This window comes from Eleutherodactylus coqui, chromosome 6, assembly GCF_035609145.1.
Source record: "Eleutherodactylus coqui strain aEleCoq1 chromosome 6, aEleCoq1.hap1, whole genome shotgun sequence".
Taxonomy (NCBI): Eukaryota; Metazoa; Chordata; class Amphibia; order Anura; family Eleutherodactylidae; genus Eleutherodactylus; species Eleutherodactylus coqui.
This window is the reverse complement of record NC_089842.1, coordinates 20445882-20465066: the sequence shown is the minus strand read 5'-3', so window position 1 is coordinate 20465066 and position 19185 is coordinate 20445882. Positions and strand designations below refer to the sequence as shown.

Below are 19185 nucleotides of genomic sequence, written 5' to 3'. Positions count from 1 at the left end.
CATTATGGGAGGCCTTAGCAGGATATAACTACAGCTTCACTCTGGGCTGACACTCATATGCCTTGGCTCACCATCAGAGCCACAGACCTTTTCTCTTTTGACTTCTTTTCATTTTATTTGGTATCGTTGCACTTTTTCTTTAGGGATAGCACCTAAGGCAATCTTTGCTCATCTGAATTAGGGCTAATTATCGTAGGCCATTGCAAAGTGGTATCAGGAGTGGTATCTCTCTGCACTATCTATCCCTATACCTTCGTCAAGTGGGCTTTATCCTAATCCCGGGGACCTAACGCCCCTTGCCCGACACAATACTTTTGCGCATATAGTATCTTTCACAATACCTTATCTATCTATACTGACAGGGATGACTTCTATTGTAGTTCATTACCCAGAAGCACACAGGATCGTCTGTTTACAGCTCCTGATGAACTGCTGGCCATCACTGCGTGTCAAGTATTCTCACTAGAGATGAGCGAGCATACTCGTCCGAACTTGATGCTCGTTCGAGTATTAGGGTGCTCGAGATGCTCGTTACTCGAGACGAGCACCACGCAGTACTCGTCTCGATTAAACGAGCACTGACCATTGAATTCAATGGAGCCGGCAATACAGCCGGCTCCATTGAAAGCAATGGGCTGCCGGCGAGAACGGGATGAATTTTCGGGAAGGGCTTAAAAATATAAGCCCTTACCTGAAAATCATCCTAAAATGTGTAAAAAAAAATAAATAAATTATACTCACCTTTCCGCTGCAGCCGGAGTTCAGCCGCGGCCGGCCGTTCTCCTGAACTGCTGTGAGTAGTATTCAGCAGCCGGGGATTTAAAATCCCCGCCTGCTGAATGAGCTTCCTCTGATTGGTCACAGCCTCACCAATCAGAGGCAGCTCTCACTCACACCCACTCATGAATTCATGAATGGGTGAGTGAGTGCTGCGTCTGATTGGCTCAGCGCAGCTGTCATTCAGCTTATTAAAGGACTTAATAAAGGTTAATTTTTAATTTTTGTCTATAACTGCGAATGTCTTTTTTCACCCAAACATACTATGTTACTATATATGGTATATAGTACCATTGCAAAATACAACTAATCCTACAAAAAAACAAGCCCTCAGACAGCTATATTGATGGATAAATAAAAGAGTTATGATCTTTCTAAAGTGGGCAGAAAAATTCAAAAACGAAGGAGAGAGGGAAAAAAAAGGTTGCATCATCTCCCGTTTCTTGCTAATCATGACCTACCTCAGGATAGGTGAACATACCCTTAGTGCATGGAACTGCATTTTGCCAGAAGCAGACAGCTCTGTACATCACACAGTGGGCCCATTCACTTCAGCCTGTAATAGCAGCCTGGGCCACTTAACAACATAAATGGCCGTCTGCATCCAGTGGCAAAACAGCACCATACACAAACATGTTAGCCTGGGGGAACAGTTAATCACTAGTAGTACTGGGTAGTAGACATTGCCGATATATCTATTCATAACTTATCCTGAGGAAAGGTCACCAATAGCTAGAAGTGGAAGAACCCCTTAAACCAAAGTTCCATCAGAAGATATTTTTGAGTCAATATTTTGTTTTAAATAATAATCACCACTTACTCTTACGTGACCAATTTCTCCTTTCTTGGCTACGATTGTGTGGGGTCCTGTTATGAAGGTGACCTGACCCACATAGGACACTCGCACATTGCCTCGATTATCATGCTTTGTTTGGATAGTAAACTTAGGAAGGTCTTTGACATCTCCACACACTGTGGCAAAGGTGTAGGTGCAAGTGCCCATAAAGTCAAAATATGTGTTATCCCATGTACGGATATGAGGATCTCCTGATGCCCAACACAAGTCCAGTTGTGGTTTGACACATTTTGGCTTTCCACTCTCCATGATGCAAGCTTGGCGAGGAGGACACAACACATCTCGGCAGGATGGTGGTGGGGGACCTGGATCTAGGTGAACAAAAGTTTATCACAGTTTACCTCATTACTTATCATTAGAGATGTGATTGTGAAAAGAAAAGTTCTAAAACTAGTGAACAAAGGAAGTATACAAAAATCCATCTCTGTTTCTTTATCTATGTACCTATCTATCCATCCATCCACATATCTATGCATCTGTCTACACATCTAGTTTTCTAATATCTACTTATCTCATATTCTTCTATCTATGCATCTATCTACAGTATGTTGTGAATTAAGCAGATTTGGCTTTCAGTACTATCTTTAGGCCTATGACTCCCAATTATATACCTCTATCTATCTATCTCATATCTATCTATCTATCTATCTATCTATCTATCTATCTATCTATCTATCTATCTATCTCTCTATCTATCCAATTATATAATTCTTCCTGAAACATTACCCCTGCATTACTGCAAAATTCTAATGATTTTCTGTCTGCTGTCTCTAACATCACGTATTCTCTCTATTTGATACAGAAGTTTTCAAAAACTGCTGGCTACTAACTTACGGAAAGCTAATAATTCCACCTCATTGTGTGGTACCACCATAGTTTCTAGGTAGAGATGAGCGAGTATACTCGCTAAGGCACATTACTCGAGCGAGTAGTGCCTTAGCCGAGTACCTCCCCGCTCGTCTTTAAAGATTCGGGGGCCAGGAAGAGGCAAGGGAGAGCGGGGAGGAACGGAGGGGAGATGTCTCTCTCCCCCCTGCTCCCCGCCGCAACTCACCTGTCACCCGCGCCGTCCCTTGAATCTTTAGAGCGAGCGGGGAGATACTCAGCTAAGGCACTACTCGCTCGAGTAATGTGCCTTAGCGAATATACTCGCTTATCTCTATTTCTAGGCAGACGCACATTATGCTGTGGTCATATTTAATTACTCTGATATTTCTTACACTCTCTATATGCAATCATTTTCTCACTCACTTTAGCTGCACCTCAGAACCATCTCCAGAATCAGAATCTGTCCTTTTCTTACTCTGGATACATTAAAACTTTTACTACTGCCCTGATCCATTCTCGTCCTGACTATTGTAACTCCATACTGATTGGTCTTCTTACTAAACTTCCCCCTCTCCAGTCCATCCTAAAAGCAGCAACCAGGCTCATTTTTCTATCGTACACCACTGCCTCTACCCTGTGCCAGTCAATGCACTGATGCCTTCACCCTTTGCCAATCACTGCCCCAGTGCCCATCCACCATAGAATACAATTAATACTTAGCACTGCCATCTATAAAACTCTCCACAGCATTGCACCACCTTATATATCCTCCCTAATTTCTGTCTACAACCCTACTTGTGATCTCCATTTTGCTAAAAATCTCAAACTTACATCCTCTGTAATCTGAAATTCCAACTCCCATCTTCAAGACTTTTCCCGAGTTTTACCAGTTCTCTGGAATGAGCTACCCAGAACAATAAGGTTAATCCTCAACACCCACAATGTTAAGTGTGCTCTAAAAACACACCTCTTTAGTGATGCCTATCATATTCTCAAATCTAACTCTCCTTTGTATACTCCTCTTACACATTCTCCCTCAGAATCCTACCTTCTTTCACCCCACTGTATGTCCCATACTCCATTCACCCTAATACACCTCTTATCTATACATACGAATACCAACTGATGACTGGCTTATACAGCTTTATGTACACTAACCTATTTCCTCATAGACTGTAAGCTCTTGTGAGCCCTCACTCATATTGAATTGTACATTGCTGCCGCATATGTAGATATTACGGAAATTAAAATCTATTAATATTAGGACATTTTACTACGTTACTTATCACTAGAGTTCAAATATGAAAAATAAAGTCATAAGACTAATGAGTAGATTGTACCTTTCAGACATGTTCCAAGAGAGCCATAACTAAACAGTGACCCGATGCCCACACTCTGTAGACCAAATTTTTTATTGGATTGTTCAGCTCTGTGAGATGTCAAACTATTTCCATAGTATAGTTCAGCCCAACTGTAGGTCGTTCCGGGTATTGTAGTCCATTTTGGTTTATAGAGGGGTCTTCCATCAAAGCTAATGTCTGCAGTTGAAGAGGTTTCTGCTATAATAATAGCGTAATTTTCAATACCACGTTGACCATATAAGTAGTAGGAGCTGCAATAGTCAGCAATGCCCATGATATTCATCAAGAATGGGTTATACGCAAATTCCTTGCTTCTTCCACCCGTGTTAAAGTAGATGACTTGTACACCATCACTTGCTTCAATTCTCAGTGGTTTGTTTGGTAATTCTATTTCCAGCACCTGACCGGCCACCATGTTTTCTTTTTTATGCATTGTATCTAAAAAGTAGTTGACTTCAGTTTTACCCGCTGCAATGATATAGACAAGGTCTGTGTTCTGCTGGAAAGATAGTGGGACAACAAGATAGTTGGCTGCCCATCTTGAGACAGGTAGAAGCTGTTCATAGACATGGTTGCACTGGGTGTTCTTCTGGGCACAAGTGTGTCCACACAATAGAGCCACAGGTTTTGTAGAAAGCACCTGAGAACCTGACAGATTATCAGCACTCAACATTTGGATTCCTTGGAAGGCTGGAAGCGTTACCTTGAAAACACTGTTGGCTGCATACCTTTTACCATCGACTTGGACTGAACCTTTAGTGTGAATTTCAACAGAAGCCTCTTCAGTTGATGCTATGACTGCACAAACCTTGAAAGAGTCTGAAGCCCCAGTTGTCGGTGTCATTGCAAAATATTCTGTTCCCAGCGCAGACAATGGCAATACTGCTGTTGTCTCTGCACTTTTGTATCTGGAGTTCATTGAAAGCACACTGATGGGTTTGGTAGAACTGATGAGGACCGCATTTAGAATCCTCGTGTTCCCTCTATTCTCAGCGGACTCTGTTAGAGGCATAGAGATTGTTGTTCTACTTCCAAGAGTTAGGCGTCTCGAGTAAGAGCCATCTATAGATTCAACAGTAACATTGGTTTTATCTTCAGTGCCAGTTAGTCGAATTTCCTTCTTTTGATTACTGAAGCTTGATGGCCCATTCTGTAAAAAGGTTGTTATGAATTTCGTTCCAATCATATTTGCTCTCCCGGAATCTGAAAGGCAGAGAATTTTAAACATTTTTGCATGAGACCACATAGAGTATATGCCTAAATTTGGATTTAAATAAATGTCAAGTCATGCAGGACACATTCCATCCCAACCCAACTCCCCACCAAAAAAATCTCCTGAGGCTGTATTCATACTTCATTTGTGATTTTTTTGGTGTATGTGCCAAGAAGCTCTAGACACATACAAGAAATGCATTCATAGGCCCCGATTTACCTGTCACATGCCTAAAGTCTGTCCGTTTGGCACAATATTTTACTATAGGATATCTGCTACAACACAGTCTCACGACTGATGAATGCTACTATACTCATATATAGTGACATACATTGCAGCTTTATAGTGGAGGTGTACTTCAAAATAACCTTCTGATGCATACCTCTGACAAAGGGATCAAATATGATGTAAAGGGAGCCTAAAAGCAATGTGACTCCCTCACTAGATGCTAAATAGTTTGATAAAGACTAGAGATGAGCGAGCATACTCGTCCGAGCTTGATACTCGTTCGAGTATTAGCGTGTTCGAGATGCTCGTTACTCGTGACGAGCACCACGCGGTGTTCGGGTTACTTTCATTTTCTTCCCTGAGAAATTTGCGCGCTTTTCTGGCCAATAGAAAGACAGGGAAGGCATTACAACTTCCCCCTGCGACGTTCAAGCCCTATACCAACCCCCTGCAGTGAGTGGCTGGCGAGATTAGGTGTCACCCGAGTATTAAAATCTGCCCCTCCCGCGGCTCGCCACAGATGCATTCTGACATAGTTCAGGGAAAGTGTTGTTGATGCCGGAGCTGCTATAGGGAGAGCGTTAGGAGTATTTTAGGCTTCAAGAACCCCAATGGTCCTTCTTAGGCCATAGAAATCGCAGATCGCACCTATGTGCGATCTGCGATTTCTGTTCTCTTCTCTATATGCGCTCAATGGGGCTGGCGGCAGCAGCGCCGACCCCATTGAGAACATATAGAAGACAAATCATTCTTCTCTGCCACAGCTGTAACAGCTGTGGCAGAGAAGAACGATGTTTGCCCATTTAATTCAATGGAGCCAGCAATACAGCAGGTTCCACTGAAAGCAATGGGCTGCCGGCGATCGCAGGATGAATTGTCGGGAAGGGCTTAAATATATAAGCCCTTCCCTGCAATTCATCCAGAAATGTGTTACAATAAAAATATATACCGGCGTATAAGGCGACGGGGCGTATAAGACGACCCCCCAACTGTCACCTTATACGCCTGGAATACAGCGGAGCAAAGAATAAAAATCATTACTCACTTCCCCGGGCGTTCTGCGGTGCTGCTGCAGGCTGTCGCTCCCTCCTGGTCCCCGGCAGAGCATTGCTTTCTCTACGAAGGGCTTTAAATCCCCGCCTCCAGAAACACACGTGCCTTCAGCCAATCACAGCCAATGACAATGATGTCATTGAATGGCTGTGATTGGCTGAAGGCACGTGTGTTTCTGGAGGCGGGGATTTCAACCACTGCGTCCAGAAAGCAATGCTCTGCCGGGGACCAGGAGGGAGCGACAGCCTGCAGCAGCACTGCAGAACGCCCGGTGAAGTGAATAATGATTTTTATTCTTTGCTCCGCTGTATTCCCGACGTATAAGGTGACAGTTGGGGGGTCGTCTTATACGCCCCGTCGCCTTATACGCCGGTATATATTTTTATTGTAACACGTTTCTGGATGAATTGCAGGGAAGGGCTTATATATTTAAGCCCTTCCCGACAATTCATCCTGCGATCGCCGGCAGCCCATTGCTTTCAGTGGAACCTGCTGTATTGCTGGCTCCATTGAATTCAATGGGCAAACATCGTTCTTCTCTGCCACAGCTGTTACAGCTATGGCAGAGGAGAACGATCTTTATGCTGACAGTGCGGGGGGGGGGGGGGCACTCTTGCCGCTATTGTGGCTTAATAGTGGGACCTGGGAACTTGAGATGCAGCCCAACATGTAGCCCCTCGCCTGCCCTATCTGTTGCTGTGTCGTTCCCATCACTTTCTTGAATTGGCCAGATTTTCACAAATGGAAACCTTAGCGAGCATCGACGATATACAAAAATGCTCGGGTCGCCCATTGACTTCAATGGGGTTCGTTACTCGAAACGAACCCTCGAGCATCGCGAAAAGTTCGTCCCGAGTAACGAGCACCCGAGCATTTTGGTGCTCGCTCATCTCTAATAAAGACCAATAGGTCGAAATGTTGCTAGTATGTTTTTGTATGTCATGGGAGAATAAAGTTTTTTTTTAGCATTTTTGCAACGTTTGATGCTGCCACATAGCCTCTATTGCGTGGCTGCTGCATCTCCATAGTACTACCTACATCAGTGTTATAGAGTGCTGCTGGGAAATCTTCCTTACTAGATGCTGACCTTGTGGACTTGACAGACTAAGACATAAAAATTATATCATATGTATTTACTCACACATTCCAGTCACTAAATTCTTTTGACATTGAGCAGAGTCTATGGGAAGCATTTCACTCAGCACTTTCCCCTATATGGCATATAAAGTCATAGTATTATGTGTCTCAGAAGAATGGAAAGTGGAGTGCCAGGGTTAGAGTAGTCCAACAGAATACTAGGAAATCCTCTGATGAGCCCAGGCTCTGACCCAGTAATGGGCGTCAAAGGTCCAGCAGAAGACATTACCATTTGGAACTGACTTTGGAACAACCACTCACAAACTAAGGTCTATTACTTATGGGATGATTAACAAATAACTGATCAGATATTACTGATGATATGTTCTGTTTACATGAGGATCCAATGGATTGTGAGTAGCCCTTATAGACTAGGAACTAAGTTGAGTGATTGTGCACCATGATGAAATCTGATGTTTACGGACACGTTTACATTGTTGCATTGAATGTCCCATAACATTTATTTTTCAATGAAAAGAGCCTGTTAGAGCTTGTTTTTTTAGTGATGAACTGTATGTTTTATTGGTACCATCTTGGGGTACATACAACTTTTATGATCACTTTTATTGCATTTTTGGGAAGCATTTTGCCTCTGTTTTTTAGGCTTTTTTGTACGGTTTTTGCCGTGCAGGATAAAGAGTGCATTCAATTTATTGTACAGATTGTTATGAATACCAGTGTATGGTGTCCAGTTTCTATGGCAACCAATTGGCCCTCTGCGATTACATCAGACACAGAGCACGCTCCATTGATCGCGGCATGTAAGGGGTTAAGAGCAGAGATCAATGTTCTTTTTAATCCTTGCTGTTGGTGCCAGAGACAGGCAATCAGACACAGCCAGCACCCTCTGCGGGATGGTGTGGGTCCACTTCTTATTACGTACTACCCACCCCTGTTGTAAACTTACAACCTGTGGCATTAAGGGGTTAATACCTGTCACAATAATAACACATAACAGGGCAAGTGATATTAGTCACTGCCTTCAGTGGGAAACTGCGATATACTGTGTTTGTAGGGATAATGCAAAACCCCCCACATAATTATGCCCTCCACATAATGTGGTGTAAGCTGCCTACACTATTTACATAATTTTTATTGTGAGAAATTGGTGTTCGTAAAGGAAACCACAGCGTTTTGTCCAATATACCAATCTCAGCGGCCCTTCTTAGGGTGCGTTCACACGAGCACATAAACAGCGTGTTTTTGCGCCTAATCGTATAAACGTGACCATCTGAGGCATTGGTTTCCAATGTATTCGTTCGCACGTGCGATTTTACGGCGCGTAAAAACGGCAACCCGAAAAAAAAAACAGAACATATGAGACCGAAATACGCGCCAACGCATATTCGATGGCCGAAAAGATAGTTTGCAAAGTAGGAACAAACGATAATACGCTTTCTAGCTCTGGTCATGATCGCCGAAAAACGTTCTTTCCGGCGATTAAACGTTGCGCACGTGCGAACGTAAATACGCCTACGCTCGTGTGACAGCGCCGTCATGCTGTGAAACATAGTACTGAGCAATCTTCAGGTGACATTAATTAAAGTAATAAGAAACATTTTTAAGGGAATCTAGTAAGATTTCTTTGTGGGTGATGGTGAGACACTCAGTAATTGCCTGCAATACCACTCCTATCCATATGGTGTGCTGTTAGGAACAAATAGGCCCGAGAACATTGTAGAGCACAAAGTACTTTCAATAGAACATGTGATAAACAATTCTCTAAAGTGCCCTCTAATGGTAGAAACAGTCATTACATTAAATCTGATGAGTAGAGTCAGCTTCTAGTACGGAATGTAATATATATATAATGTCACTGATAACAGCTTTTCTGGTTGGTTATTCTACTGACAATATATGAATTGCCATATTAGATCTTACCACAGAATAACGCTCCCCACATGCAGAACTGCACAATCCAGAGCGTCCCCATCTCTGCAAATAAGGAAAAGAAACAGAATTATACATTATAGAGGATGAGAACCAGCAGTGATAAGTAACATATATTTTATATCATCATCTGTTCTCTCCCACAAGTGTCAGCGTGTCATTATCCTGTCCCCCAAGTGTCAGCGTGTCATTATCCTGTACCCCAAGTGTCAGTGTGTCATTATCCTGTCCCGAAAGTGTCAGTGTGTCATTATCCTGTCCCCCAAGTGTCAGCGTGTCATTATCCTGTCCCCCAAGTGTCAGTGTGTCATTATCCTGTCCCCCAAGTGTCAGCGTGTCATTAACCTGTCCCCCAAGTGTCAGTGTGTCATTATCCTGTACCCCAGTGTCAGTGTGTCATTATCCTGTCCCCCAAGTGTCAGTGTGCCATTATCCTGTCCCTCAAGTGTCAGCGGCCATTATTATGTCCCCAAACTGTCAGCGTGTCATTATCCTGTCCCCCAAGTGTCAATGCATCATTATCCTGTCCCCTAAGTGTCAGTGTGTCATTGTCCTGTCCCCCAAGTGTCAATGCATCATTATCCTGTCCCCTAAGTGTCAGTGTGTCATTATCCTGTCCCCCAAGTGTCAATGCATCATTATCCTGTCCCCTAAGTGTCAGTGTGTCATTGTCCTGTCCCCCAAGTGTCAATGCACCATTATCCCGTCCCCCAAGTATCAGCGTGTCATTGTCCTGTCCCCCAAGTTTCAGTGTGTCATTATCCTGTCCACCAAGTGTCAGTGTGTCATTATCCTGTCCCCCAAGTGTCAGTGTGTCATTATCCTGTCCCTTTGAGTGTCATTGCTCCGTACACCAAGTGTGTCTTTATGTTGTCCCCCTAGTATCAGCCTGCTGTTGTCCCCCAAGTATCAGGCCGTATTGCCTCAGTGTGTTATAGTACATACTGGGTTTTCTATAACTTCAGGATCTGTATAATACAGTACCAAAGTTACTTTTCTGCAAGAATCGTTCATATGTTTTCTATATAAGGAGAGAACAGTAGTTTCTATAGAAGCCAATTACCAGGTGTAAATAATCTCACAACTGGAAAGCGAGGCACAGCATGTATCCTGGACTCCTGCCACCTGGGAGATCACTTATTTAAAAACTAGTCCAACCACTGCTAGGAGGAAATCGGTATAATGAGATGTAATTACCTGGCAGCCAAATAATTAATACAGCTGACAGGTAATTTGTTTCCCAGTACATCCAGGTTTAACTGCTGTCACTAAACATGATCCTTCTATTAGGGCCAAAGGGTCAATGTGAAGCGACGGAATCATTAATAATGATAACCTAGAATGGACAATAGAACGCTGAAGGGAAAAAAACAATTCCAAAAAAGTTTGGATGCTGTGTAAAATGTAAATACATGTAAAAAATAAAATAATACAATGATTTGGGAATTTCATTTAACCATACTTTATTCACTATAGAACGTAGATCACATATCAGAGGGTGAAAGAGAGACGTTTTTTCACTCCACTAAAAAAATAACTAAATAAGAAGTTGATGGCAGCGACACATCTCACAGAAGTTGGGACAAGGGTAACAAAAGGCTGGAAAAATAAGTGGTACTAATGAAAAACAGCTGGAAGGTCACTTTTCTACTAAGTCACATGACTGTAAAAAAAAAAGCATGTTAGAAAGCCAAAGTCTATCAGAAACAAAGATGGTCAGAGGATCACTATCTGGGAAAAAACGTATCTATAAATTGTGGAACTATTTTAAAAAAAAATGTTCCTCAAGGTAAAATTGCGAAGACTTTGGATATCCCAACATCTACTTTACATAACATCGAAGGATTCAGAGAATCTGGAGAAATCCAAGTGTACAACAGACAAGGCCGATGATCCATATTGGATGCTGGAGATCTACAGGCCCTCAGGGGGCACCGAATTAAAAAACAGTATGATTCTGGAATGTAAATCCCTGCATGGGTTGAGGAATACTTCCAGAAATCATCGTCTGTGAATACAGTTCGCCGTGCAATGCACAAATACAAGTTACAGCTGTATCATGCAAAGAAGAAGCCATATATCAACATTATCCAGTAACGCCGACGTCTTCTCTGGGCCAAAGCTCGTTCAAAATGGACTGAAGCAAAATAAAAAACTGTTTGTTGTTTAGATGAATTAAAACTTTGAAATTCTTTTTGGAAACCTGCGGACTCAAAAGGAGAGGGATTATCTTACTCGCTATCAGCTTACAGTTCAAAGGCCTGCATGTCTTATGGTATGGGGTTGCATTAGTGCCTATGGCATGGGCAGATTACACATCCCGAAAGGCACTATCAATGCTCAGCAGTATATGGAGGTTGTAGAACAACATATGCTCCATCCAGATAATGTCTTTCAGAGAAGGCCTTACAAATTTCAGCAAGACATTTCAGCCTCAAATACGCTTCATCCAATGGTGCTCTACGTGTGCTGAACAGCTGTGGAGGAAGTCGCAAGCGTCCTCAGACTTTCTTCACTTCAAATTCATGCTCAGAACCTACAACTTTGCCCTCCACCACGCCATGTAAGTCTGCTTCACCTCTCTCATCTCCTCACTATCTTACAGCCCTGAATGACTCTTTGACTCTTTTCACTCCCTTCCCAGCCCTAAACTGCAGCCCAGAGTGACAGATCTACATGCTGAAGAGCTGTCTGCTCACTTCAAACAGAAAATTGATGACATCTGGCAGGAAATAACCTCCCAATCCCAGACTAGCCCAGACCTTAGTCTCATCAGTGCTGCATGTAGATCTTCCTCACACTCTGTATCCAGACCAACGACAGAGGAAGAAGTCTCCAGATTTCTCTCCTCTGCTAGCCCCTCCACATACACTAGCGGCACTTTTCCATCACACCTCCTCCGGTCCCTCTCCCTGGTGGTCATCTCCCATCTCACCACTATATTCAACCTCTCTCTGACCTTTGGCTTCTGAGCACCAGGGATTGTCCAATCCCAGGGGCCTCGTGTGGCACAGAGTGTTATGGCAGTTAAGGCAGCAGTGAGAGCAGTCCTGAGCTCTCACTCACGACCTGAAGGTTGCGGGTTCAATCACCGCATGATTAAGGTAGCCGTCTTAAGGTTGACTCAGCCTTCCATCCTTCCGAGGTTGATCAAAAAAGTACTCAGCTTGCTGCGGAATAAGTTGGTGCTATACAAATAACAAGTCCATCCCCCCCACCCCCCTCCCAGTGAAATAAGTCCTCCCTTATATACGTTTGTAAAAGTAGCACAAGGAGGACTACTATCGTCTATACCAAGGCTGTCTAGTACCCCAGATCTCTTCCTATGCTGCTCTCCTGCTCCACAATCCATCCAGCAGGATCCCCCCAGAGGATTACAGATTGCGACCTTGGACCACAGGTGTGGAGCCTGGTCATATATGACAGGCTCAATACCAAGTGAGTCCCATACTACACTTTACCTAGATATATCTTATCACCCATTCTTTTTAAGCACCTATTATTATTATTATTATTAATATACAACTACTATTTCAATATCTCCTCTTTGAAGAGTGGACACAAAATTTCAACTTATCAACTTATCAACCCTTATCAACCCAATTTCAAAATATCAACCCATCTCAAATCTCCCCTTCATCTCCAAACTATTAGAACACCTGGTTTACTCCCGCCTTACAAGCTATATATCAGAAACTCTCTTCTTGACCCTCTACAGTCCAGCTTACGCCCTCTACACTCGACAGAAACTGCCCTTACAAAAGTGGCAAATCGAGGGGCTGTCATTCCTCAATCTGATCATTCCTCGATCTGAGGCTGTCATTCCTCAATCTGATCATGCTCAATCTCTCTGTAGCATTTGACACTGTTGATCACAAACTCCTCCTCACTATGCTTTGCTCCATTGAACCAAAGGACAATGCTCTCACCTGGTTCTTTTCCTACCTATTTGACCACTCATTCAGTGTCACCTTTGCTGGCTCTACCTCCCCTCCTCTTCCCCTTTGCTGTTGGGGTTCCCCAGGGCTCGGTCCATGGTCCCCTCCTCCTCTCCATCTACACATTCCCGATTAGACAAACTATCAGGAGTTTTGGCTTTCAGTACCATCTCTATGCTGACGACACCCAGTTATACACCTCCTCCCGTGACATCACAGCAACATTCCTCCAGAATGCCACAGACTGTCTACTATCTCTAACACTATGTCCTCTCTCTTCCTGAAACTGAATCTCTCAAAAACTGACATACTCGAGTTTCCGCCCACTAATTTTTGAAATTACATGGAAAAATGTGACGCTTCGGGGGCTCCAATAGGTGACAGAGGTAACCCCCTCCCACTGTCAGCTTTTTACATGCTGCAGTAGCACGAACCGCGGCGTTTAAAGGTTTAAACATCAGGGGTCTGAAGTTTGTTCAGTCCCTGGTGTTAGAGTTCCTCACACCCCACTCGCCTCCTAGGTGTCTCTACAGCCCTTCTGGGTGCTCTGTTTGCAGAGAAACGATGCCCCTCCTGACCCTCCCACCTCGTTGGTGTCTCTACACACCTTCTGGGTGCTCTCCTAAAGAGAGATAACACCCTTCCCGGTTCTTGTACACAGGAGCAGTATTATAGTAGCTATATTCTTGTACATAGTGAGTAGTAGTATAGTAGTTATATTCTTGTACATAGAGGGCAGTATTATAGTAGTTATATTCTTGTACATAGGGGGCAGTATTGTAGTAGTTATATTCTTGTATAAAGGGGGCAGTATTATAGTAGTTATATTCTTGTACATAGGGGCAGTATTATAGTAGTTATATTCTTGTACATAGGAGGCAGTATTATAGTAGTTATATTCTTGCACCTAGGGGGCAGTAGTATAGTAGTTATATTCTTGTACATAGGGGGCAGTATTATAGTAGTTATATTCTTGCACATAGGAGAAGCATTATAGTAGTTATGTTCTTGTACATAGGAGCAGTATTATAGTAGTTATATTCTTGTACATAGGGGGCAGTATTATAGTAGTTATATTCTTGTACATAGGAGCAGTATTATAGCAGTTATATTCTTGTACATAGGAGCAGTATAGTAGTTATATTCTTGGATATAGAGGTCAGTATTACAGTAGTTACATTCTTGTACATAGGAGCAGTATTATAGTAGTTATATTCTTGTACATAGAGGGCAGTATTATAGTAGTTATATTCTTGTACATAGGGGCAGTATTATAGTAGTTATATTCTTGTACATAGGAGCAGTATTATAGTAGTTATATTCTTGTACATAGGAGCAGTATTATAGTAGTTATATTCTTGTACATAGGAGAAGTATTATAGAAGTTATATTCTTGTACATAGGAGGCAGTATTGGCAGTATTATAGTAGTTATATTCTTGTACATAGGGGCAGTATTATAGTAGTTATATTCTTGTACATAGGGGGCAGTATTATAGTAGTTATATTCTTGTACTTAGGGGGCAGTATTATAGTAGTTATATTCTTGTACTTAGGGGGCAGTATTATAGTAGTTATATTCTTGTACTTAGGGGGCAGTATTATAGTAGTTATATTCTTGTACATAGGGGACAGTATTATAGTAGTTATATTCTTGTACATAGGGGGCAGTATTATAGTAGTTATATTCTTGTACATAGGGGCAGTATTATAGTAGTTATATTCTTGTACATAGGGAGCGGTATTATAGTAGTTATATTCTTGTACATAGGAGCAGTATTATAGTAGTTATATTCTTGTACATAAGGGGCAGTATTATAGTAGTTATATTCTTGTACATAGGGGCAGTATTATAGTAGTTATATTCTTGTACATAGGAGGCAGTATTATAGTAGTTATATTCTTGTACATAGGGGGCAATATTATAGTAGTTATATTCTTGTACATAGGGAGCAGTATTATAGTAGTTATATTCTTGTACATAGGAGCAGTATTATAGTAGTTATATTCTTGTACATAAGATCAGTATTATAGTAGTTATATTCTTGGATATAGAGGGCAGTGTTATAGTAGTTATAGTCTTGTATAAAGGGTGCAGTATTATAGTAGTTAAATTCTTGTACATAGGAGCAGTATTATAATAGTTATATTCTTGTACATAGGAGGCAGTATTATAGTAGTTATATTCTTGCACCTAGGGGGAAGTATTATAGTAGTTATATTCTTGCACCTAGGGGGCAGTATTATAGTAGTTATATTCTTGGATATGAAGGTCAGTATTATAGTAGTTACATTCTTGTACATATGAGCAGTATTATAGTAGTTATATTCTTGTACATAGGTGGCAGTATTAGAGTAATTATATTCTTGTACATAGGAGGCAGTACTATAGTAGTTATATTCTTCTACATAGGGAGCAGTAGTATAGTAGTTATATTCTTGGATATAGAGGTCAGTATAACAGTAGTTACATTCTTGTACATAGGAGCAGTATTATAGTAGTTATATTCTTGTCCATAGAGAGCAGTATTATAGTAGTTATATTCTTGTACATAGGGAGCAGTATTATAGTAGTTATATTCTTTTACATAGGAGCAGTATTATAGTAGTTATATTCTTGTACATAGGGGGCAATATTATAGTGGTTAGATTCTTGGATATAGAGGTCAGTATTATAGTAGTTACATTCTTGTACATAGTGAACAGTAGTATAGTAGTTATATTCTTGTACATAGGGGGCAGTATTATAGTAGTTATATTCTTGTATAAAGGGGGCAGTATTATAGTAGTTATATTCTTGTACATAATGTCACCGTGACAGGCGAATATCCCAATAAATCAAACCAATAGATTACCGATGGGAATCACTGATAACTAAAATATAACTTTTAATGTGTTTGTTTAAAAAATGTGCGATCAGAACAACTAAAATTAGTGCATCTTTTTGTTGAAAAAACAGCACTGATATATTTTATGCCTCAAGCTTAAATCATTGTGTCCTCATCACACCTTATATATTGAGAGTGATACCACTACACTAGAGTCCTCAACACAGGTCAAATTGATCAAACGAAACCAATACTTATTTAGTGGTGTGGTTTGGTGTCCGTAATTGAGACTACCTATGAAATTTCAATTCACACCAAACACTGGATGATCCGTGTTGAGGACTCTAGTGTCGTGGTATTACTCTCTCAATATATAAGGTGTGATGAGGACACAATGATTTAAGCTTGAGGCATAAAATATATCAGTGCTGTTTTTTCAACAAAAAGAGGCACTAATTTTAGTTGTTCTGATCGCGCATTTTTTAAACAAACACATTAAAAGTTATATTTTAGTTATCAGTGACTCCCATCGGTGATCTATATTCTTGTACATAGGAGCAGTATTATAGTAGTTATATTCTTGTACCTAGAGGGCATTATTATAGTAGTTATATTCTTGTACATAGGAAGCAGTATTATAGTAGGTAAATTCTTGTACATAGGGGGCAGTATTATAGTAGTTCTATTCTTGTACATAGGGGGCAGTATTATAGTAATTCTATTCTTGTACATAGGGGGCAGGTATTATAGTAATTCTATTCTTGTACATAGGAGAAGCATTATAGTAGTTATATTCTTGTACATAGGAGCAGTATTATAGTAGTTATATTCTTGTACATAGGGGGCAGTATTATAGTAGTTATATTCTTGCACCTAGGGGGCAGTATTATAGTAGTTATATTATTGCACCTAGGAGGCAGTACTATAGTAGTTATATTCTTGTACATAGGGGCAGTATTATAGTAGTTATATTCTTCTACATAGGGAGCAGTAGTATAGTAGTTATATTCTTGGATATAGAGGTCAGTATTATAGTAGTTACATTCTTGTACATAGGAGCAGTATTATAGTAGTTATATTCTTGTACATAGGGAGCAGTAGTATAGTAGTTATATTCTTGGATATAGAGGTCAGTATTATAGTAGTTACATTCTTGTACATAAGAGCAGTATTATAGTAGTTATATTCTTGGATATAGAGGTCAATATTACAGTAGTTACATTCTTGTACATAGGGGGCAGTATTAGAGTAATCATATTCTTGTACATAGGAGGCAGTATTATAGTAGTTACATTATTGTATATAGGAGGCAGTATTATAGTAGTTATATTCTTGTACATAGGGCGTAGTATTATAGTAGTTATATTCTTGTACATAGGGAGCAGTATTATAGTAGTTATATTCTTGTATATAGGAGCAGTATTATAGTAGTTATATTCTTGGATATAGAGGTCAGTATTATAGTAGTTACATTCTTGTACATAGATGCAGTATTACAGTATTTATATTCTTGCACACAGGTGGCAGTATTATAGTAGTTGTATTCTTGTACATCTGAGGCAGTATTATAGTAGTTATATTCTTGTACATAGGGGGCAGTATTATACTAGTTATATTCTTGTACATAGGGAGCAGTATTATAGTAGTTACATTCTTGTACATAGGAGGCAGTATTATAGTAGCTATATTCTTGTACATTGGAGGCAGTATTATAGTAGTTGTATTCTTGTACATCTGAGGCAGTATTATAGTAGTTATATTATTGTACACAGGGAGCAGTATTATAGTAGTTACATTCTTGTACATAGGAGGCAGTAATATAGTAGCTATATTCTTGTACATTGGAGGCAGTATTATAGTAGTTTTGTTTTTGCACACAGGGAGCAGTATTATATAAGTTATATATTATGGTATACAGGGGGCAGTATTAAAGTAGCTATTTGCTTTTACATAGGGGGGCAGTATTAAAGTAGTTATATTCTTGCATATGGGGGCAGTTTTATAGTAGTTGTATTTTGTGCATAGAGAACAGTATTATAGTAGTTATATTTATGTACATAAGAGGCAGTATTAAATAGTCATATTCTTGTACATGGGAGCAGTATTATAATAGTTATATTCTTGTATATATGGGGGCAGTATTATAGTAGTAATATTCTTGTACATAGAGGGCAGTATTATTGTAGCTATATTCTTGTACATTGGGGGCAGTATTATAGTAGTAATATTCTTGTACATAAGAAGCAGTATTAAAGTAGTCATATTCTTATACATAGAGGGCAGTATTATTGTAGTTATATTCTTCTACATAGGAGCAGCATTATAGTAGTTATATTCTTGTAGATAGGAACAGTATTATAGTAGTTATATTCTTGTATATAGGGAGCAGTATTATAGTAGTTATATTCTTGTACATAGGAGCAGTATTATAGTAGTTATATTCTTGTACCATGGGGGCAGTATTAAAGTAGTTATATTCTTAAACATAGGAAGCAGTATTATAGTAGTTATCTTCTTGTACATAGGAGCAGTATTATAGTAATTATATTCTTGTACATAGAGGGGACAGTATGATAGTAGTTATATTCTTGTACATAGGAGGCAGTATTAGTAGTTCTATTCTTGTTACATAGGCGGCAGTATTATGGTAGTTATATTCTTGTACGCAGGAGCATTATTATAGTTGCTCTGCACACTCATACCATCCTGTTGCTGCAACCCCTAATGAACTTCTCAGTGCCCTCCTATGGTAAAAATATGACCCCACTATGGTCCAAGTAAGTTAAAGTAGCCTTGCTGTGGCCTCAATTGGTTATGTGACACCATCTGTTGCCCCACTATGTATTAGTGCCAACACTATGGTTCCATTATGTGATAGTGCCCGTTTGTGGTACCAATAACTAATACTGCACCCCCATGGCCCCTTGCAATATGTAACTCCCCTTAGCCCATTTTAATATGTGCCCCTTTTTGTGGCATCCTGTAATAAATATGTGACCCCCCCCCCCCCCTTCCTATGTAGCCCCAGAACTCTGCCCCCTGACAGAGGTAGCAGATTAGACACACATGGGAATGCA

General features: G+C 40.6%; 1 protein-coding gene across 1 annotated transcript in view; it reads right to left on the bottom strand.

Moving 5' to 3' along the window:
- LOC136633502 (IgGFc-binding protein-like) overlaps window positions 1-19185 on the bottom strand; it is a 50853-nt gene that overhangs the window by 19538 nt on the left and 12130 nt on the right. The window contains exons 3-5 of the mRNA XM_066609263.1: window positions 9335-9388; window positions 3802-5025; window positions 1598-1944 (exon numbers count right to left, since the gene is read on the bottom strand). Coding sequence (XP_066465360.1) covers window positions 1598-1944; window positions 3802-5025; window positions 9335-9388 — 1625 coding nt within the window. The remainder of the gene's footprint in view (window positions 1-1597; window positions 1945-3801; window positions 5026-9334; window positions 9389-19185) is intronic.